This window comes from Elephas maximus, chromosome 6 (assembly GCF_024166365.1).
Source record: "Elephas maximus indicus isolate mEleMax1 chromosome 6, mEleMax1 primary haplotype, whole genome shotgun sequence".
In the NCBI taxonomy this organism is placed as follows: domain Eukaryota; kingdom Metazoa; phylum Chordata; class Mammalia; order Proboscidea; family Elephantidae; genus Elephas; species Elephas maximus.
Genome location: NC_064824.1, coordinates 117428245 through 117451015, shown reverse-complemented (window position 1 = coordinate 117451015; position 22771 = coordinate 117428245). Strand labels below are relative to the sequence as shown.

Below are 22771 nucleotides of genomic sequence, written 5' to 3'. Positions count from 1 at the left end.
AGCGGCAGATCCAGGACCTGACGGTGGGTGGGTGGTAGTCAAGAGGTGTTGAGGGTCCGTGTGCGCGTGCACGGGGAGGTGCATGTGCGCTGGCGCGCTGGGCGCCAGACCTGGGCGTGTTCTTGTGGGAAGGTGTGCGTTACTGCGAGGTGTGTGTACCTGGCTGAGACGCAGCTGCTGGGGCGCCCCTCAATACACACACCTGCAAGAGCTGGAGGGGAGTGACCGGCCCCTCTGCTTTGCCTCTCCAAGCTGAGGAGGGACTTCCCGGGACTGGCTTGGGAGGCAGGTGTGGGGTCCCACAAAGGAGCCCCTGGCTCCTGCCCTCCTTTCCTGTGTGACCTTAAACAGGTGCCTCCTGCTCCCGGAGCCACCCTCTGCTCCTTTGTGAAATGAGGTTAGTGAGGCCCACCTCACCTAGTTCTGGGAGCGATGAAGGCAGCCAAGACTGACCTCCAGAAAAGGCCTGTTTCAGGGGGAGCACCCAGAGGGGTGGTGCTGCCCAGGAGGAAGTGTTAGAGAGCCTTTTTAATCCTGGAAGAGGGCTTTCAGGTCATCTCATTTAGCCCCCTTTTATTACACAAGAAAATATTGAGGCTCAGAGAGGGTCATGACTTAATCAAGGTCACAAAGCAAGTTAATGGAAGAGTTGGACCCAAACCTGGTTCTGACTTCCAGCCCAGCAGCAGCAGCCCTAATGCTGAGTACTATTTGCCCAAGCCCTGAATGCTCTGGGTCCTTGCCCTATCCCTGCCTTGCCTCTGCCCCGACCCTGCCTGCACATCGTTCCCTCGATGCTCCCCAACATGGAGGTCTACTCCTCCCTGGGATCCTTCCTGTCCCCAACCCCCAGCTGAACATGGGTGAGTGTGCAAGGCCTGTTGGCCAGAAGACTGGGGGAAAGAGGCTCTCACTTCCTTCTGGTTCTAACCTGGGCCCTGAGAGTAAATCCTGATCCTGCTGTGGCCTCAACATCTTCCTCTGTAAAATGGGCACAAGACCCCCACTCTATACAGATATACACACTCCCAGCCCCACTGTCCCTTCTCTCTGAAGGGAGCCCCTCCTGGTGTGGGGAAAGAATTACCAGAGCCTCTAGGCCCAGAGACAAAAGGGGCCCATTCCTGGAACTGCCTTTCCCTGGGGAATTAGAGGGGGAGGGCTCTAGATTGTCAGGTGGTAGAGTGGCCTGAGCATCAGGCAAACTGACGGAGTCCCTCCCTTCCCTTCCCCCATCTCTGCCGGCAGCCTCCGCAGCTGTCAGGAATTAAGGACTTGAGGCTGCTGGGGGTGTGGGGGGGGGCAGTGGGGGGGGAGCAGTCTGGCTGGACAGCAGGAAAACAGCCGGGGGCAGGAAGCAGTCTGCGTCAGCCAGAACCTTGTCTGACCCCAGCCGTCCCCTGCTCCCCGCACCTCCCCCCCGCCACACCATACTGCAAGGACAGGGACTGCTTGGGACAGGGTGGGACAGGGCAGGATGACACTCAACAAAGGCAGAAGAAGGCACCAGCAGGGACAGACTAGGCTGGGAAGTCATATTTTGCTTGGCTGTTGGAGAAACTGAGGCACAGAAAGGATTAGAAATAGGCTCAATATGACACAGGAATGGGTTCATAACGTAGGATGGAGGCCTCACACCAGCGTGTCCCAAGCCTGATGCCTCATACGTATCTCCGTCCTTCCTTCCTTATTTCCTTCCTTTCTGGATCAGCCATAATGGAAAATAGCAACCCCAGGCCCCATGCCACTGAATCAGCCTTTCCAGGGCCAAGACCGGGGAGCCTGCATTTCTAACCAGTACCCCATGTGATTTTGGTGAGGCTCACCTGGTTGAGAGACTGATATTTTTCCTTTGGACTGCCTCTGAAGAGGAAGGGTCTCTTTGCTCTCCTACCCTCCATTGTTGATGAACTACAGAAGTCCAAAGAAAAAGGAAAGAGCCTTCCTTGGAAAGCTCTAGAAGGCAAATAGCTCCCCAAGGCTTGTGCTCTGGCAAGGATCTGGCCTGGTGTCTAGGAGTGCCGAAGCCTGGAAACTTCTCTTCTCCTGAGTCCAGGGAGGGGAGGGCATGTATAGGCACAGGGACTTGGCATGGGTGTAGATGGAGCCCAGAGAGTGTCAGTACCTGGAGCCCCCATCCCCATATGACCCACGCCATGGCCAAGCCCCTATCAGCAGCCTCCAGGCTCACCCTGACTGTGCCCCGGGCCCTGGCCCTCAGCCCAGCCCCAGCCCCCGCAGCCGCCGCCTGAGACCACAATTACAGGGGCCACTGGGGGTTGGGGGGAGCACCAGGGATGAAAGGCAGCTAGGAGAATGGTTCCAGCTGTGGAGGCCCTGGAGGAGGTTACAGGGAGGGAAGGGATGGGGGAGGCACCAGGGTGAGAACAGGTGGGACCCTCACAGCCACAGCAGAGCCCATGCTCACCCTTGAGGCTCACCTGGAGAAGTTTGTCTTGGTGAAGAAGAGAAGGGCCCTGGACAGATTTGGGGGCCCTTCATCCTATTGCCCAGGCTTTAGGGACCACCGCCCCTCTGCAAGGAAAGGGGAATAGCCTGCTGCTTTAGTCCCTCCAAACTCCTGATAAGCTTGGCCATTGCAGGGGGGAAAAGAGTTCTTGAACCCTCAGCCTGAGGCCAATCCCAAGCCCTCCACTGTGGCCTCCCCACCCATCTGCCTTCATTCAGGCTGTTCCTGATGTGGTCACACACACATCTGGGGCACCTCTGTGCTTTTCCCCATCTACGCAGTCCCACATGTCCCCCACCACTCAGCCAGTGGGGGACCTTGATGGCTCAGGCTGCCTGGGGCTGAGCAGCTGGGTGAGCAAAGATGGGGGGGACGGTGGTGAGGGAGACACTTCTGAAAGTCTCTTCCAGCCCCCTTCCCAGGCAGCAGCGCAAGAGTGCAGCGCTGAGCTTCAAGAGGACCAGGCCAGTGGTCAACATGTCGGCACCTCCTGAGCAGGGCCTCTCTCCTCTCACCCTTCACAGAAGGCACTTCTCCCCCTGCTGGGCTCTACCACAGAAGATGGACCACTCACATGTGACTAGTGGTTTACACATGTACTAAGAGGCTACCAGGCACCCTATTTTGTGATAGGAAAATCGAGGCTCAGAGAGATTAAGTAAATTAAGTTCAAACTAGCAAATTAGGCCTCTTTTCCCATACCATGATCCTTCCTCTGATTTCATTTTAGCCTTCTGTGGGTGGTGTTGGTTTATGCCACTGCCTCGGTTTCCCTCTCTGGCATCATAGAGGAGGGTGCCCAGTGTGTGTGCTCACACACAGAGACACATACACACCCAAACACACATATATACCCAGGACTTGGCAGTAGAGACTGGGAGGCAGGCATCCCAGTCCTAGGCCTGGGCCAGCGCAGAGATCCCAGACAGTCCCGAACCCTAGAAGCCTGACCCCAGCTGTCCGTAGACCTCCTCGCTTCCCTTCACTCCTGCCCTCTCCAGTCACCACCTCCTTGGGTTCCACAGATGTCCAGCAGGTTCTGCTGCTTCCTGTTAATAGGCAAGATGGGCTCTGGGCTCCCTCTGGTGGTCTATGAGAGACGTGCAGGAGATAAGAATGAAAAGGATCCTAGCCAGCACAGAACGCTGGGAAAAGCAGAGCTGTAGGTACAAACCCTGCCTCAGGGAGCTTTATTTCTCCTCCATGTAGCCCACAATGCCAGGTTCACTTTCCCCTCATGGTAATTCCGCATGTGTCCTTTGGGTTGAGAGGCTCTGATCCCAAACTCTGTATGACAGCTTCCTGAAGCCCATGCATTTGACCTGAGCTCTCTCCCTTGGCAGGAAGGGAACCCCAGATGCGGCCTTCTTCCCACTGCAGCCTGACTCCCTCCTCACACATGCCCCTACATAACAGAAGTGGATGGACTGTGGTGGGCTCCGGAAGCCATGGTTAGAGCCTGCCACACACAGGATGAGTTCCCTTCCTTCTGTTTCATTTGAAGAACTTGCACTCCTCCCTGTGGCCCCATTCCTGGTGGTCCTGGGGTGTGGGTTACCAATCCCAAGCATGGTAGTGCATTTTCCGGGACACCATTATGGGTTCAGACATAGGTAAGTGGCCCAAGCTAGACCAGTCTTCCTTGGGACTTGTGCTGGAGATAAGTGGGAATGCTGTTCTTCCTTTTGGATTGCTGGCTTTAAGAATGAAGGTATAAGGCTGGTGGATTTGAACTGTCAGCCTTTTGGTTGGCAGGCAAATGCTTAACCACTGCACCACCAGGGCCCCATATGGGAAAAGTCTGCAGCAGGAGAGAATGAGGACAGTATGCAAAGAGAGGCAGAGATAAGAAGAAGCAATAGGTGGAGGGTGAGGGGGAGAGAGCGAGCTATGACATCATTTGAGCCCCTGAGTTCAGCTGTGCCTGAGTACAGATTACCCCTGGACTTTCCTGGTGTAAGATTCATTAATTCCCTTTCAGCCTAAGCTGGTTCCCACTGGGTATCTTCATTTGCAATCAAGCCCTGCCTGGTACCTGCAAACATCAGCTCTTATCTCCATTCCCACAGTATCTACTATTTATTAAACATAAATTTGACACATAAATTACTATGTGTCAAATGCTGTGCTAAGTGCTTTTCATATCTCAAAAAAAAAAAATCCTCCCAGCAATTCTATAAGGGCGTGGGATGGGTTATGGTGGCTGCAAGATCTTTGGCACTCCTCCCATTGAGAGGTGGAGTCCATCTTCCTTCCCCATGAATTTTGGCTGGCTCTGCGACCTCTTTCAACCAATAGAATCTGATGGCAAGGCTGTGTAACTGCCAAGGCTGAACCTTAAGAGACGTGCAACTTCTGCTTTCAAGTTGGGCACAGTCCCTCCTGAAAACCAGCCTATGTAAGAAGTCTGACACCCTTGAGGCCACCATGCCATGAGGAAGCCCAGGTTAGCCACATGGAGAGAACGAGGCCACTGAAGGAGCTCTGAGACACCAGACATTAGAACAAAACCTCTTGGATTGTCTAGCCCTGACCAGCCACCAGCTTAATGCAGCCAGGTGACTGTCTTTAGCCATGCTACACAGAGCAGAACCACTCAGCTGAGTTCTGACAAACTCTTTACCTAGAGGACCATGAAAACTAATCACTACTATTTTTAACTACTTTGGGGTTGTTTGTTATGCAGCAACTAAAACGAAGTGATGTACCCACTGTATAGGTAAGGAAACTGAGGCTAACTTCGCACGTTGTGAACTTCTAAGCAGCAGCTTCAAGCTGAGAGTGCCTGGATCTAAAGCTCACACTTTGCCCTACATACCTCAAGCGGGGAGTCACTCCTTATTGCAGGAAAGAAAACTAGGGGTTCTGAATCCCAGTCATTGGGCTAAGCCCTTCCCCTTATCTCCAGAGGAAGATGGAGACGTGAGGTTTCAGCCCTGGGGAGCCCAGAACCCTGAACTCTGCCTCTCTATCCCCTCACCGTCATCATCAGCTTCCTGAGAAGAAGCAAAGAGAAGGCAACGGAGTGGGTGCCAGGAGAAGCCTTAGGACAGCCTTGCTTCCCAGGTATGATTAGAAATACTCTTCTGGGCGGTCTGCATTTTTTAAAAATTATGCTTTAAGTGAACATTTACAAATAAAGTCAGTCCCTCACACAAAACCTTATACACACCTTGCTATGTACTCCTAGTTGCTCTCCCCCTAATGAGGCAGCACACTCCTCCTCTCCACCCTGTGTTCCCATGGCCATTCCGCCAGCTAGGGGCAGTCTGCATTGTTAACAGGAGTGAAGTTATTTTTAACTGTAGCAAAGTCTAGTGTTGATAATAACATATTTTCATCAGATTCTACAGTTTATAAAGGGCTTTGCTTTAACCCGTTGGGCTTGGGTGGTCCCCAAATCTGCCCTGGACAAATCGATAGAGACAGTAAAAAACCCAGCAGTTGCCAGGGGTGCAAGGGAGAGAGACAGGGAGAAGCGATGACTAAGTGGAGCACGGGGATTTCTGGAACATTGAAATTATCCTGTATGTTACTGTCATGGTGAATATGCGATTTTACGCATCTGTCCAAACCCACAGAACTGCACAACACGAAGAGTGAACCCTGTGCTAAACTTTGGGCTTTTGTTAATAATAATGGATCAATATTGGTCCCTTAATTGTACAAACCTACCACACTAATGCTAGGTGTTAATACTAGGGAAAGTGTGTGTAGGTATCTTGGAACTCATTGTACATTCTATGCAATTTTTCTATAAACCAAGAACTTCTCTAGAAAATAAAGTCTATTATTTTATTAAGTCTGTCCTCGGATTCCCCAGGGGACACAGAAACAGAAGGGCAGATAAAAGTGTCACAATCTCCTAGAAATGAAGGTGAAGCCTGGCCTGAGACAGAGGCTTTTGGTCCCCTTTCCCCAGGCCTTTTCTCTATCCTTTAAAGGATTGCTAGTTCTTCCCCAGCTCACAGATCTAAGTCCTACAAGTGTGAGAAGGGTGAACCAGAAGAGTGCCAAGGAAGAGAGAAATGGTATTCAGGAGAGCCCAACCTGGTGGGGGGAAATATGGGAACCCAGGATGGTGACCCCTGAGATGCCAGTGCTATCAAAACCACCTTCCCTCACACAGCTCTTCCAGAGCCCGCAGGAGACCCAGCCCTCCACCCAAACTCTGGATCCAGTCGTATTGACTTAAATATCTTTATTGATACTAACCTCACCCACCCATTTCATGCCAACAGTTCTGAGGAGCCTCACATCCAGAATCCTAGGGGTTCGCTCTCTGGTTTACACTTGGGGGTCAAGGAAAGAGAGGGCCCATAGGGTCTCCCCAAGGAACCCCCAGAGCGGCTCTCAGGGCTCCTCTAGTGCCCTGAGCCTTCGTGGGCAGTGTGCATCACAAATGCCGGGTCTCAGTCTCCAGAGGCCTGGAAGATGGACTATCGCAGGGAGAGGCAGAGTGCGGGTAACGCCCCCTGTTGGAGCCCAGCGATCTCTCAGGCGCCAAGAGGCGGTGTCCGCGCGCAGTCTGGAGAGCTCCGCGGCGGGTCAGAGGCAGAGGCTGAGCTCTTTGCTCACGCGGCAGCGGTGGCACTGCACAACGCAGCACCAGTGGAAGCGGCACAGGCAGTTCTCCTCCAGCTGCACGCTCTCCTGGCGGTGCCCGCGGCCGCAGCACAGCAGATCGCAGCCGCTGAGGTCCGGGGCACTGCTGTTGCAGGCGCGGCCACGCGTGCCTGGCGATCCGGTGCGCCGGTTGGGAGCGCAGAAGTCGGGCGAGTCGGCGGCGTAGAGAAGGTCGGCGCGGCCGGGCGGCTTGAGCGTGCGCACGGCGGGCAGCAGGGCCTTGCCGTCGTTGGTGCCCATGACGCGCGAGGCGCCGTGGAAGCGCTCAAGCAGCCATGCGCCCACCTCGCGGAACGGGGGTAGCTTCCGCCAGCAGGTGCGCAGCATGCATGAGCCAGACAGGCCGTGGCACTTGCACTCAGTGCGCGTGTGGCTCCGCACCGCCTACGGGGAGCAGAAGAGGGGGTCGTTGGGGACAGATGGGAGGGCGCGGGGCGGCGAAAGGCCCAGAGAGGAGCAGAAGATGGGGGGTGGGGGGAGGATGGACGGAAGAGAATTAAGAGGGGACAGAACAAAAAAAAAAAAGAGAGAGAGAGAGAACACGGTGGGGAGGAGGAGATCAAGGAAAGGAAAGCCCAGAGAGAAGGAGGAAGAATGATAAGGATGGAAGAATAAAGGGGGGGAGAGGGAGTTGCAGGGACAGAACGTGGCGCCGAGGTTTCAGGATCCAAAGCCAGGTGGTGGGGAAGAAAGCAAAATGGAGGGAAAGCTTGAGATTCTCTCTGGAGGAGGCAGAGGAGGGGGAAATTGTTGAGACCCAGCCCTTCTGCAAGCCCCCGTCCCCTCATTCCTGCCCCAAGAACTGGCCGTCTGGGCGTCTGTCTCCCCCATCCCTCCCCAACTCTTTCCAACAGGTATGTGGGCCTGTCGGGACATTCTTCTCGGGGACCCTTCTCTCCACTTGCCCAAGGCCTCAGGCCCAAGTCCTAGAGAACACTGAATATGTGTGTGGGGATGTCCCTAGAGCACCCTAGAACTGAGGCACAGAGTGCAGGAGGGCTCACTACAAATGCACTACAGAGAAGAGAACCCAGGAGTCCTGCTTCTTGTTTTCTTATTTGCGTGTGAAGCTAAGAGCCCCCATTAGAGATTTATGGGGTCATAGGACCCAGAGAGATGGTCTCCAGAAGGAAGCTGTCTCCAGAGGCCAACATGAGCTACAGACTTGTGTGTACCTCTCCTACTCCAGGCCCTCCACCTTGCAATCATCTGACCCAGGTGGGCTTCTCACTCTGAAACAAGAGTTCTTGGGGACTGTCCTCATTGCAGGGGGTGAGAGAGGCTGCCAGGGTTTGGACTGATGAAGCGTGGTCTGGGGCTGCTGGGCAGCCAGTTGGCAAATGCCCAGATTCATCACTGCTTCCCTGGCTCCACCTGACCCCTTCCTACCTCTACCAGGGTCTGCTGTTTGTCCTCCACTCCTTTCCTGGGCCTTTCCCCCCTCACACCTGTTCCAGACCTGTTCTAAGCCCCGCTCACTTCTCCTCTCCCTACTTTCACACCCTGCTTCTTTGCCCCCACTTCTAGCCTGCTGCTCCTCCCAGGCTTTTGCCCCCTTTCTCTGTCCCTTCATTGGCGTCCAGAGCCCTACTGCCCAAGTCCTGCCTACCTGTCCCACCTCAGAGTCCTGGGTCCCTAAAGGCCCTGTGTCCCCTCCTCACTCTGCCCACTGTAGCACAGCTTCAGGCCTCCTAGGTAACTTCCTCTTATAGAAGGGCCACCTCATTCCTCTTGGCCAATGCCCACCCATGCGCCAGCCAGTCTTCCCAGTGTCACCCTTGGCGCATGCTCGCTACCCATGCTTATCAACATGCTCCCAAATACACACCCACAGTCAGATACCACCACTGCCTCACACACTGCTACAAACCCACTCCTACACACCCCCACTCTCCCACACCCACTCACCCACACATTGCCCCCCTGCACATGTACTCTGCCACACATTCCTCCCCGTCCTCACCAGCCGTCCAGCCTCGTTGTTGTGCAGTTGCACCAGCGCACGGATGTCTCCGTGTCCCCGCTTGTACTGCGCGTCCATAAAGAGCCTCGACTTCTCATCCCCGAAGTCCACGTCGTCGCCGCAGCCTCCCCACTCCCAGGCGGCGCTGCTGTCGGGGGAGCCCGCGGGGCCTGGGGGCCTGGGGGTGCCAGGCAGGCCGGGAGGCCGAGGCGGGGGGCGTCCTAGGGGTGCCTGGCAGCCACACTGCAGCAGCTCACCCATGGAGCAGGCCTGCGTGACCGCGTGACTGGCGCCAGCCGCGGTGATGGCAAACACAAAGGCCGTTTCCCGGATATCTGCAGGTGCAAAGGGGCTGTCAGCAGGCAGGGCCAGGACTGGGTGGTAGGGTTCTGTGGCGGGCGGGGTGGGGCGGGATGGCGCGGGGTCAGGAGGGGCCAGAGAGACAGGGTCAGAGGAGGGTGCAGAGGCCCGGGTGGGCCAGGGTATCCCAAACCACCCTGTCCTCAGACCCCAGCTGGGAGAAGGCAGCCCCCTCAGAGACCACTTCCCACACTGACCCTGCTGCAGGATGCGCCCGAAGGCCTTGCTGTGGCTGGAGCAGTTCCAGCGGCGGAAGCGGAACTGGAATTGACACTCTCGCACCCCGAGCCTGGCGCCTCGGGCCAGTTCGGCTACCACTTCCGGCTCCGCTTGGCACAACTCGGCCTGCCGCCCCGCCAGTCGCCGAGCCTTCCGGCAGATGCTGGTAGGGTCCATGACCAACGGGCTGCCTACGGCCCTGGGGGGGCAGAGAACGGCGAGTCAGGGTGTAACTGGAGGAAGGGGGTCAGGCTCCCACCTTTCCACTGCCACTGGCATGGGAGGCGGGCCTAAGAGGTCTCCCAGCCATAGCCCCGAGATGTTTCTCCTGGGGGGCAGAGAGGGAGCAAAAACAGCTAAGAGCTGTGACATGCCCCCTTCCCAACTTAGGCTGAGATTTTTCTATCTGGCTATTACCAGTCTATGTCTGTGTCCCTCCTTAACTAGATTCTAGACTGCAAATTGCTGTAGAGCAAGGATTCAGTCTTATCTTTCTGGGCCCTGAGTCTGTGCATACCTTCATTAAAAATCCTTATACGAATTTGACTCCAGGTGAAGGCAGCTGGTACTAGGTAGAACAAGCTTAAAATTCAACAGGCCTGGCCCAAAAGAGACAAGGAAGAAATCAGCAGAAGGAAGATCAAGAAGGCTGTCAAAGAAAAGAAAACATGTGTCATAAAGAGACACCAAAGAAAAGTAGGCAGTATCGGAGGAGGCTCTGGTCCTAGGGAACCACAAGGTGGGCATGTATCAGCTAAATAGCCCTGATGCTCAAAAAGGCAGAGGCAACTCCAAGGATATGAAAAGCCTCACAGCTTCTTGGAGCTATGGGAAGTCACCCTTAGTTGCTTTTGGCCAGATCCCCAGACTCAGAACTGGCTCCCACAGCTAAGGGGGTAAAAGAGGTAAAGAAAGGGAGGAAGAACCTAGAGTGAAACCTAAAGACAGCCATGGAATGCTAGAATGAGTGGGGAATGGAGCCTCTGAAAAAAGTCATACCCTCTCTCTAGCCCAAGTCTCTCCTTCCACAAAATGAGAAGGTAGGGCTTTGATCTCTAAGGTAGGTCCTCCCACCCTGATAATCTATTTTCCTGAACTGGTCAGCAAGAGGAAGAAGCTGGGGACTAAGTTTCTGAAGCATTGTTGTGAAGTAGGTGACACTGATCCTTCTCCTGCTCCAGGACCTGTGGCCTCTCCAGAGCAGCATGCAGCAAACCAAGCCCTGCTCACTGGGGTGACATTACTGATGGGGGGGGGGCGGTGGTTTAATACTGTTTGGCCTGGTGGGCAAGGACCTCATGAGAAGATCACACACTTGCAGAAATCACTTCACTCCTGGCTTTCATTCCACCTCGAGGAGACAACTGCCGTTTGGTTTCCATATACCAGAGCCCTGAAGTTTAAGCCTACTAGGTATTCACGCCAGTGGGTGCAACCGCTGTAATCAGATTGCCCTTATCTGAGCACTTTCCTGAGATCCCTATCTTCTAGAAATGAGTGGGCAAAGGAGCCAAGGGTAATTTGAGACCACCCAAAAATGCTCCTGCAGAGGGGAGGAGAAGACTCTGAGTTGGGTGAGGTGAAAATAAGAGACAGAAAATATAGAGGAAATGGCGTTGAATGGATGCCAAAGGTCAAGGTGGGCTACTTTCCATTTTGCCTTAGTCCATATCCATCCCACTGTCCCCATTTGCTGCACAGGTACAGGCTGTCCACACATGTTCTAGCTCCACAACAATGAGATGAACTGGCCTTAAATAGCAGCAATAGGAATTTTGGTCTTAAGTAGACCTTCTCAAAAGTGAAGCCTGAGACTCTTGAAGAAGTGGCTCAGGAAGATGTGTAAGCTAAGTCCCGTAAGGTCTCCTAACACTGACACTCCCTATCAGGTCACTGTCATCAACCCTGCCCAAGCAGTCCAAGAAGAAAGCTTCTCTCCTCTACAGAGAGCTTCCTTCCACTGTGCTTAGAAGCCTCCTCAGCCCTGGATCTCCATCTTAGCCTGGGAAGCCCCAACCCATTCCCAACCCTAGAAAAGTGATGGATGGAAGAGTGGAGAATGGGCCACGGGTAAGGCAGTCCAAGCTGTTTCCAATGGCCCAAAGACATACAAGGGTTGATAGTTGATCTCTTTCTCTCTCTCTCTCTCTCTCTCTACACAAACAAAACCGTTGCTGTTGAATCGATTCTGACTCATAGCGACCCCACAGGACAGAGTAGAACTGCCCCATATAGATTTCAGTGAACACCTGGTGGATTCGAGTTGCCAGCCTTTTGGTTAGCAGCTGTAGCTCTTAACCACTGCGCCATCAGGGTTTCCTGGTGGCGCAGTGGTTAAGAACTGCAGTGAGCTATGGCTGCTAACCAAAGGGTCGGCAGTCGAATCCACCAGCAACTCCTTGGAAGCCTTGTGGGGCAGTTCTACTCTGTCCTATAGGGTCACTATAGCCAGAATCAACTCGATGGCAAAGGGTTTTACATATATGTGTATGTATATATCTGAAGGAGCCTCTGGTGGCACAGTGGTTAAGCACTCGGCTGCTAATTGAAAGGTAGGTGGTTCCAATCCACTAGCCATTCCGTGGGAGAAAGATGTGGCAGTCTGCTTCTGTAAGGACTACAGCCTCGGAAACCCTATGCGACAGTTCTACTCTGTCCTATAGGATCACTATGAGTCAGAATTGAATTGACAGCAACAGGTTTGGATTTAGTTTCTTTTATGTATATGTGTATAGATAGATAGATAGACACACATAGATTAGATAGATATCTCTGTCTTTCATCGCCCCCCCCATCCACCCTCCCACCTCATTACAAAAAGATTTTCAGCAGCTCCCAGCACGGTTGTACAGTGGCAGTAGATACGACTATGAACTCATTGAGTGTTGGGACCATCTTATTTTCCTTTGTCTCTCCTGGAAGATTTCTTATGAATGATTGACATAGTAGTACAGTGAACACCATTTAATACATGTTTTTGAATGCGTGAATGAATGGATGAATGAATGAGCCCTCTAAGGATAAGGTCCTTACTTGGGCCCAGGCTTCTGTCCCCATGTTATTTCATGATTGACTCCTGATCTTTTTCCTTGAACATTTTCTTTTCCCCCACTGGGATTCAGAAGTAAGGAAGGAGACCTCTCCGCCACTGTCCGGCTTTCTTCTACCCTGTCTAGCTGGCAAGGACCCCACCTGGAAGTCTGAGACTTTGCAAACTCCACCCCTCTTACTCCCCATGCCTCAACCTTCCTCAGTCCCCTCTAAGCCATCTCCCACCCTCCACCCCCACCCCTGCTAACTCCCTACTTTCCCAAGGTTAACTGGCCTTATCTTCTCAAGGTTACTCTGCCCCATCTCTCTATTCTCCCCCTTCCTCCCATAGGAAGGAAGGAGGGGGCAGGAGCTCCGAGAGAGAAAAGCAAAAACCTCTTGACCTTGTCTGCTTCCCAGGGGCTAGAGATAGGGGTCTGAAGAGCAGGGCCAGGGAGACAAAGAGAGGAGAGGAGGTGGGGCTGGCCCTTCAAGGGGTTGGTGGCGGGGGGAGCTGCCCTAGAGCCAGTTCTTGGTTAGCATCTGGCTCCCACCCCTCCTCGCTGGCCACTCACTGCCTGGGAACTAGGGTTGTTTACCAGCTGGTCAGGAGGAGGGATGGGTAGTAGTAGCAGCCAGAATCTCAAGGGACCAGCTTGCTCCCTGCCCTCCTGTCCTCACTCCCATCCTAAAGTCATAGGAAAGAAAACTCCAGAAGGGGAGGGGCAGTGGGGCATTGGGCAGGACACCAAGCCAGAAGCTTCTGACACTTCCATCAGCTCTGAGTGAGCTAAGGCACTCTGGGCAAGTCAGTTCCCTTCTCCGAGTTTCAGAAAAATGAAGGGTTAGCGTGAGAGGCCCTCACATCCTCTCTAATGCCAACATTTGACTCCACACCAAGAATAACTCCCCTATCTCCCCCTCTCTCCTTACCCTTCTTCCCCTTCTGCTTTCTTAGGGAATGGACTCTGCTTTCTGAGCCTCTGGGTCAGGACTGAGCTGAGTTCATGCCCCTTTGGGGGAATACACATATTTTGGGGAGAGAGCTGAGTAGCGGTAGGGAATACATGAGCAAAATCTAGGATCCTAATCAAACAGCCATTCCTGGGCAGAGAAAAAAAATGAGGCTAGTCCGAAAAGAAATTTACATGCAAACAAGAAGGGACAAGCCTAGGGTTGGCTATTCTAACTGTCTTGGCCTGTGTCAAGATCTCTCACCCAGGGACCATGGTTGACAGAAATGTTGGGGGATCAGTAGCAGAGTGGGGTGGCATCAGGATCCAGCCAGTTCCTGCTGGGCAACATCTGTGGACCTAAGCCTTGGGGGCCCCAAGGTTCTGGCCTAACCTGCCTTTCCATCTCTGGAGTCAGATAGCCAAAGAGAATGCCAGGGATCATTGAGTCCAACCCCTGCCTGCCTCACCCCTGTTTTACAGATGAGCTATATGAAAAAGGAGGTGACTGACCCAGACCACTCAGTGGAGGGATTCCCATTGCAAGAAAAGTTAGGTACGTATTTAAAAAGCCCAATGTGGCTAGAGAGAAAGGACATCAGGTATCAGAAGGCTTCAGGTGGCCTCACACACCATCCTCCACACAGCTCTTGCTCCTAGCTCAGTTGGCCAACTCTGCACCCATCCCAGATCACACTGCTGAACTTCTGGACTCAGAGTCGCTCCCCTCCACACCTGTAAATCCATTGCCATCAAGTGGGTGCCGACTAATGGCAACCCCATGTGTTACAGAGTAGAACTGCTCCATAGGATTCTCCTGGCTGAAATCTTTACAGAAGCAGATTGCCAGGTCTTTCTCCTGTGGTGCCACTGGGTATGTTTGAATTGCCAGCCTTTAGGTTAGTAGTTGAGCACAAACCACTCGCACTACCCAGGGACCTTTCTACACCCCAAGTCATCCAACTCTTACCCAGCTTCTGCCAAAGTGCACTTCACTTCAGAGCTCCTGTGCCCTAAGGAATCTCACCTGGGTCCCAGCCTCACTGACCTTGCCTGCCACCGCATCACTCCAGGTGTCACTCTTTCAGTGAGTGCTTGTTATCCTGCCAGTAGCTTAATGGTTTTTTCCTGTTTTCTTGTTTTATCTCTCCAGTTAGATGAAAGCTCATTAAAGGCAGAAATCCCAGGAGGAATCATATCATTCAGAGCTTTTGAAATCCAACAGACATGGGTTTCAATCCAGGCTCTGCTATTTACTTGTGTGATGTTGAGTGGGAGCCGTGGTGATCCAGTGTAAAGTGCTTGGCTGCTCACTGAAAGGTAGGTGGTTCAAACCCACCAGTCACTCTGTGGGAGAAAGATGTGCAGTTTGCTTCCGTAAAAGATTACAGCTTTGGAATCCCTTAGGGTCACTATGAGTTGGAACTGATTCGACGGCTGTGGGTTATGATGTTGAACAAGTCCCTAGCACATGAAACTGGCACTCAGTATTTGTTGAATGATGAGACTTAACCTTTCTGAGCCTCAGTTTCCTTACTGTAAAGTGAAAACAGTTATACCTGCCTACTTCCCAGGTTACATGTCCAAAGAGCCTGTCCAGAGAGTGCACTTCCACCTGTGTGTTTTGGCTTCCCATTCACACTCTTATTCATCTCTCGGGCCTGCACAATGCCTGACAAAGAGTAAGGATTCTTGAGAACACCGTTTTCTCCAACTCTGCATTCTTACTTTCTCAGCCTGGAGTCTTGTGTTGCGTCACCCCCATCAGGGCTTGCCATTGGACGAGAGTACCCTCTAGGACCCCTCTCCTTCCCCATCGGGCACTCTGGGATGGATTACAGAGGCCAAGGGACCACAGACCATTTTGACACCCAGCGCCCTCTGGAGGGTCTCATGGCCAGCCCCCTTTCCTATCTCCCCTCCCCCAGGGTTCCTAGTCTGACCCCACCTCCCAGAAGCCAGCAGAGGGAGCCCTGAGCCCTGGGGCTGTGGGTGGGGGCTGAGCAGGGGTGGGGGAGGTGGGTGGTGGAGAAGGGGCAGAAAAATGTTGCCTGACGGCTGCTGAGGCGGCTGGGCCCGGGCCTGTGCCCGCCCGCCTGTCCTGTCCTGCTCTGTCTAACTCGGTAATTACTACTCCCCCTCCCCCAGCCCCTACCCCCACCCCAACCACCACATCAAAGCTGTGATGCCCCAGCTCCGTTAACCCCTGCCTCCCCACCGCCCACCAGCTACCCCCATTCCACCCCCTCCCCCACACCCTGATCCAATTTTGTTCGCTCTGCCCTGTCCTGAGCACTGCCCTCCTAGCTCCTCACATTCGCTCCTTCTCATTGCTCTTGAGAGGCGGGACTTTCCTTTTCCTGACAGACTTCACCACACACCTCCCTATTGGCCAGGGCTGTGGGAGGCAAAGAATGGACAGACTGACCCTCCACTGGACCCCTGAGAAGATGTCAAGTGCCTTCTGCTCTCCCACAGTGGGGGCCCAGGAGCCCCCATCTGAAGGTGATGATGGGAGGGCGGAAGTGACCTGTGCCCCTTTCCTGATCTCCTGCCCCCCACTCCACATAACAGGAGGTGGACTCCAGCATTCGCGGTGGCCTTGGACAAATCACCTCCTGTCCCTGGGCCTTGGTGCCCTCACCATAAAGTGAGAAGATTGGACCAGATGATCTCTAAGGCCCTTCTAGGTCTAATCTCTGGGTTAAACCAAGGGCTCAGAGCTGGAGGAAGCAGCCAAAGAGGCCAGGTGGAGAAGGGGAGAACTCTCCCAGCAACCTTTCTCTCCCTCAGCTCCTCCCTCTGGCAGTCCAGGGAAGGCACCCAAGGTCGCGCCCAGCCCCCGGCAGGCAAGAGGGCGCGGCTAGAGGGCGCTCTCCCCGGTCGGCAGGGGACAGGCTTCGCGTTCCCTAGTACCTCCCACTCTCCTTCGTGCACAGGCTGGCGGAGGGCTGGCTGGGCGCCTGCTGCTGGCCTGACTGCGGCTGGCTGCCCGCCCCGCCCTCACCTCATCCCTTCTGCAGCTTCATTTCCCCATCAAAGTGCACATTCTGGAATCCCTTCGATGGGCCCTGGTGGTCAAGCCTCCCGCTGCCCTCCCCCCAACTCCTGATTTCAGAGGAGAACGGGGCAGAAGGGGGCTGCACTTCCCCCCCAGGAAATGACACAGAGCCAGAACTCGGGTGGGCTCAGGGCATGCTCTGGGCAGGATTACGCCAGCCTCCTTTGCCCCTGCCCTTTTCTGCTCACAGCCTCATTGTCTCCCTCGAGGGGAAGCTGCCAAGGAGGGAGGCCTGAAGGGGGGAATGGATGGACACCCCACCCCCACCCCACCCCACCCTACCCTGAACTGAGCAGGGGCCAGCAACAGGACTGCCCACGGAGTGCCAGGGGCCCCAGAGGAAGACAGGGTAGGAAAGGTGGGGGTGGCAGCTGGAAACCCTTGGTGTCAGGAGGAAGCCCAGGTCCTTTCCCTGCCTCCCTGTGGGGCCAGAGATGAGGCCATCCTAGGCTTCTGTTCCTGTTTCTTCTCCATAAGTGAGGCGGTGGGGGCAGCAAAATGCAAGATGGGATGGGGGAGGGAGTGAGGAGTGAGACTGGGTTATGTTTTTCTTAGTAGAATGAGGGGAGGGTTAGTTTATTTCACAGAAAATATAAAACAGAAAGAGGAAAGAGGAAGAGAGAAGACGGAAGATTGATTTGTCTATTCTGGGAGAGTGAGCTATTTTCTACAACCACTGATTGAAGGTATAAATAAAGATAGGGCAGACACTGAGAAGAACTTCCTGGGGGAGGCCGGGGGACAAGGGATAGGGTGCAAGGGGTGGGAGCTGGTGACCAGGAAGCTATAGCCTCTCCCTCTCTGCTTCCCATTCAAGAGGGGGTCTGTCAGGGCCAGAGGATAGTGTAGATGGCCTGGAGGGAGTGGGCTGGACAAAATGACCTTAAGAGGGCCTGGCCAATGTCCTGGAATCTGCAATTCACAAAGATGTGGTTACAGATGGGAGAGAGACAGACAGAGAGGCCTGAGGCAGAGTTTAGGAAGCACGCATTTGGGGAAAGAGGGGGAGGGGAAAAGAAGGTGGAAGAACACTTCTCTGGAACCTGGAGCCAGGTCCCTGAGCTGATTCCAGGGCCTGGACCACTCCCTTCCAGGACCCTCCTATCCTAACCAGGACAGTTGAGCCACCCAGAGGTCCCAGTCAGCCTGCTGCTAGAATATCTGAATGGGCTGCATTAGGCTGCTGTGGGTCCAGCTGTTTTCCTGGCCACCACTGGGGCTCCAGCCTGTCCAGCATTCCTGAGAAGAAGAAAGGGCCAGCAAGCAGGTCCCAGACATCAGGAAATAGTATGCAGACCCCCTGGCCTGAAAGCTTCCAGCTGAAGTGAGGATGGGGATGGGGATGGGGTAGGTGCAGTGGCAGGAGGGCAATGGTGGGGTGGGGTGAAGACAGAACTGCAAGCAGAGTCACAGGTCCTGAAAGGGAGTTTGGGCTTGGACCAAAGGAATGAAGCATCAGAAATAGAAGAGAGTGAGGGGGACCAGGTGGGCGGGAGAGGCAGGTTCTCTCTGAGGCTGGACACCTTATCAACCCAGCCCCTCACTCTTCACCTGGCTCCCCCTGCAGCTGCAGCCATGAAGGCCCCTGTGTTCTCCCACACCTGCCCTCCTCACCTCCTCCCCCACTCCCTGCTTCCCAGATTCAGGGTCAGTTCCCAAGACCAGGCCCTTCTCCCTCTGCTTGGCTCCCACCCAGCAGCCCTTCCTGGACAAAGGAACCCCCATGGGTATAAACCTCAGAAAGTTGAGTCAACTGATTCAGCAACACTCCACAAATCTACCCCCAGCATCTACTCTGCCCAGGGGGGCCTCGGGGATCTAAAGACAAAGACTCTGACTTCCAGGCACTCAGATCAAGCAGGGAAGAGGGAACCAAGAGGAGATGATGGTCATCAGTAACATACAGTAACTGGCATCTTTGCCTGGTGCACCAGATGCAACGGGAGCAGAGAAAGGAAGCCCTGAGGGAGGAGAGAGACAGCTTCCTGGAGGAAGTGGTGTTTGAACGGGAGGGACGGGAACAATCTGAACAGATGGAAAGAGAAGAAAGGCAATCACCATCAGGGAGGGACCCAGGAGAAAGGGCAAAGACAGGAGAGGTATGTTTGGGGAATGAGAGACTAGAGAGCCCTTGACAAAGTTTTGCTTGGGACCTTTGGTTTCACATTTTAATTAATTCTTGTTTTCATCTCTGGGGGTCCTGGCCAGGAGCACCTGGGGTGTGGAGGAGGGGACTACATTTATTGAGCACCTCCTAATGTCAGATCAACTTGTAGGTCATCCCACCTAACTCTCCCAGCAAGTCTCCTAGGCAGGGAGACATCTCTATTTTACAGTTAAGACATTGGGGGGTGGGGAGAAAGGGACTTGTCAAAGGTTACAGCTCAGGTCTGTCTGATTTCAGTTACTACTGCATTGTGCCAAACCAGGATTAAAAGATGTATGAGCCCTAGCCAAGACCTGGGGTCGTCCTCGATTTGCCCCCTCACTGGTCCCCTGAGGGGCATCTCCCCCCAATCACAGAAGAGGGACCGCGGCCAGCAGCTCCCTGTGTGGGCATCCTGCTCCCTAGATCCCCAGAGGAATGGGGTCTGACTGCCCCACCCGCCTCCTAAATCCGGGGGGCGGAGAAGGAGTGGCGGGTGCAGAATCCGGCCAATGACATCGCAATATGCAAATAGACAGGCCCCTGCCTTCTTAGGATTGGCTGACTCATCAGCTCTATTGTCCTAGTCCCTCCTCTCCAAACTCGGAGCTGTTCCGGGCGGGTCTTCGCCGCTAAGGAGACACAGAAAGGGGAAAAAAATCTTCGGGATCCGGTCTCTGAGCGGTCCCAGCACAGCTCCCACCTTCTCCGCCTCCGCCTCTAAAGCTCAGTACTCCCACAACCTTCGCTGCCTAGGTGTCTGCTGCGGAGGCCTAGGGCCAGGTCCGCAGGCCAGCGCTGGGAGGACGCTCCCATCCCTCGGCTGGCCAAGTCTCTCTCCCTTCCACCAGTCGCCTCCCAGGTCCGGTACCTCCCGGACTGCACATTTTTAGTCCATGGTCCCCACGTCTGGAAGGGCCGGGAGCCTGGGTCTCTTTCCTGCCTTTCCTCCTCTTCCTTGTCCGAGGAGGAGAAGGTAGAGAAAGCCAGGGTCCTGACTCAGTTTCCCTTTGCATTCCCTTTCTCTTCACCAACGCCTGCTCCGAAGGAGTCCGGAAAGAAGCTGGTGGGCTGGGGAGGGGGCAGCTTGTTCGTCCCTCCTGACTTATGGCCTCTCACCTTGTTCCTCTCTTTGTAATCTAGTCCCCTCCTCTAATTCCAGGGTCCTCATCACACACTCCTTTCTTCTGACCTCTGACTACAGATCTTCCCTTTTCTTCCCGGTGTTATCTCTGACCTGGATTGAGCGCATAAGGACCGAGGGCACAATAGAATGCACCCTGCCTGGGGTTAAGTGGCAGTTCAGAAGCGCCCCTGGCAGACGCCGGGAGGAGAGCAGCGCGCGCCTGGTTCCACGCCCCGCCTCGCTCCTGGCCCTCGCGCGCAGGTAGAGCCGGGAGCAGCCAGCGCTGCGCGGAGCCCCTACCCGGCGCGGCGCGGGGGTTCCGCCCTCGAGGGCCCTGACAGCCCGGTGCGCACTCACCACCACAGTCCGCCGACGTGCGCTGGGCACAAGAGCAGCAGTAGCAGCAGCCCTAGGCGGGAGGGCGCGGGCGGCAGCATGGTGGCGGCTCGAGGGCCGGAGGGCGCGGGCAGGGGACGAGGCGGGCCGAGCCGGCGCTCGCTGGGCCCCGGGATCAAGGCGAGAGCGGCGGCGGCTGCGGCCTGGAGGCGACGGCGCGAACGGCTGCGGGGGGGCCCATCCCCGGCGTGGAGGGCGCGGCGGAGGCGGGGAGCACGCGGGGCCGCCAGCGCCTGTGTCTCCTGCCGAGCTCGCTCGGGAAAAGAAATCAGAGCTGGGGGCGGGGGTGGAAGGGAGCGGGCCGGGCGGGGGCGGGGGGCAGGGGAGCCATGGGGGTGGCAGTTGTGACAGTCGGGCCGCGGGACTCTCGGAGGGAGCCGAGCGCCCCAGGGCGGCGAGCGCCGAGCGCTCGAAGGGCGGGCGCAGGGTCCCGGGGCGGAGCCGAGCTCTCGGGGTGCCAGACCCGCCCGCCGCGCCCCCTTGCCTTGCTGCCCCGAGACCGCGCGCCCCCGCCTCCCCCGCAGCCGGGATTGGGGGCCTGGAGGGGCGGGGAAGAAGGGTGGAGAGGGGTTAGGGGGAGAAGGAAGAGGGACTGAGGGCTGGGGGACGGGCTGGGAGGGAGACGTTTGACAGGTTTGTTGACTGTAAAGAGAGAAAACTTCCCAGGAATGAGGGAGTTGGGGGGGCGGGTTGCGAAGGCAGATGCTGGAGTGGGTCTGGGGAGGAACTCCGCCTGGGGCTCGGGGTGCTGCGGAGCGGGGTGTTCAACTCGCCGGCTGGTCGGCCAGGTCCTGCAGGGGTCACCTCCTCCCCAGCCCCGCCCTGCCGGACGCCCCTTCCTCAGCCTCTCCTGAGCCAGGGAGGACGCCCTAGACCTCCGCTCTGATCCCCCCAGCCGTCCAACCTCTTCAACCGGCGTTCACTGCAGGGAGATTGGACAGCAGGACAAACCTCTGGACAGACTGAGCGGGCGGGTGTGAGCGAGCGGAGGGCGGGGCTGCGCTTCTCAGAGACCGAGGGGTCACAGTTATTGCAATCCCGCTTTCAGGAGCTCCCACTCTGCCCGGTCTCGCGTGTCCGGAGATCCCTGCCTCACGTTCTTCCCTAACTTGACCAGGGCAGAAGGGGTAGGAGAGCCAGCTGCAGGTGAGATGGCCTTTTATCTGATTCTCTAATGCCACAAAAATGTCTTTGATGCCCCGGACCCCCCCCCCCACAGGGGGAGATCAAAGGCCTCGTGGGGAGGAGGGACAGCTCTAGTCATCACTCTGAGCCAGCTGGCAGCGGGTGGCAGCCCCTGCTCCTCCAGCCAGGGAAGAGCCCCCTCTCCCAAAGTGCCCCAGTGATGCCAAAGGACAGGTGGTGCCCGGGGCTGTGCAGCAGGGGCCAGTACCCCTACCACCACCGTATAGTGTGGCCACCAGTCTTTAAGGATATTGTGGGGTGTGGAGGACAGATCGAGGACCTCAAGCCTGTGTGGCAGACACTTCAGGTGAGGGAGGAAAGCTCCTGCTCATTTGGGGAGCAGGAGGGAGAGCAGAGCACCTGAGCTCAGGTAGTGAGGCCATTGCAAGAGAGACTAACACTTGCGGTGACAGGGAGAAGGCAGGATCTTGAGTAACCCATAGAGTGGGGGCAAGTGGATCAAAATGAGGCTGAGTGACAAAAAGCCACAGATGCCTGCCCCAGGGAGGAGGCAGATGTGGGACAGGAAGGATGACAAAGCTAGAAGAAAAAGAGAAACGTTGGTCTAGGCACATCAGGAAGTGCCTGGATTTGCTGGGAGTGTACCCCAGGGCCTCAGTGTCCAACAGGATGTACTGGGTACAGAGTGTTCTGGTGAGGGGGCTGTGGAGGGGTGGTGAGGGACTGAGGGTGATAGTGAAAAGAGGAGTAGCCCAAGTGCTGCCCCCATTTTAGCCTTTAACAGCACCCACATGCTGCCCACAGCCTCCTGCACCGATCGTCTTTGTACTCAGTCGTTGTTTCTGCAGGGCAGTGTCAATCTGGACACTTGCACACTGTTAGACACATCCAGGTTGGGCACACACTCAGGCCAGATGGTACCCAACAGCTGGCTGGAGGGCTCTGGGGGTTCCCGGAGGCTGCAGGTGGCTGATGACCAGCCCCTGGGGAGCCACCACTTGGGCTTCAAACCCCCTGCCCCCACCCTGCTACTGTTATTGCAGATTATGAAATACTCTCCCTATCCTGCATTCTTCTCCCAGACAAGAATTTTAATGTATTTGTCTTTGTCATCAGGGGACCTGAGCTCTGGGACCGCCCTGCCTCTGCCTGAGGAGGGAGCGCCCCAAATCTAGCCCTTGCTGCCTCCAGATCTCAGTCTCTCTCCATGACCCACCCCGCCCCCCATGGCCTAGCCCTGCCCCTCGCCTCCCCTCCTCAGACACAGACTCTCTA

The 22771-nt window shown here is 55.5% G+C and overlaps 1 protein-coding gene across 1 annotated transcript; it reads right to left on the bottom strand.

The window, feature by feature from the left end:
• Positions 1–6265: 6265 nt before the first annotated feature.
• Positions 6266–20643, bottom strand: WNT6 (Wnt family member 6). Its single transcript, XM_049888203.1, has 4 exons — positions 20312–20643; positions 9617–9837; positions 9060–9394; positions 6266–7480 (listed from the first exon to the last, which is right to left on the bottom strand). The coding sequence occupies exons 1-4, from the start codon at positions 20389–20391 to the stop codon at positions 7019–7021; spliced, it is 1098 nt and encodes a 365-aa protein (XP_049744160.1). The 5' UTR covers positions 20392–20643; the 3' UTR covers positions 6266–7018.
• Positions 20644–22771: the final 2128 nt, after the last annotated feature.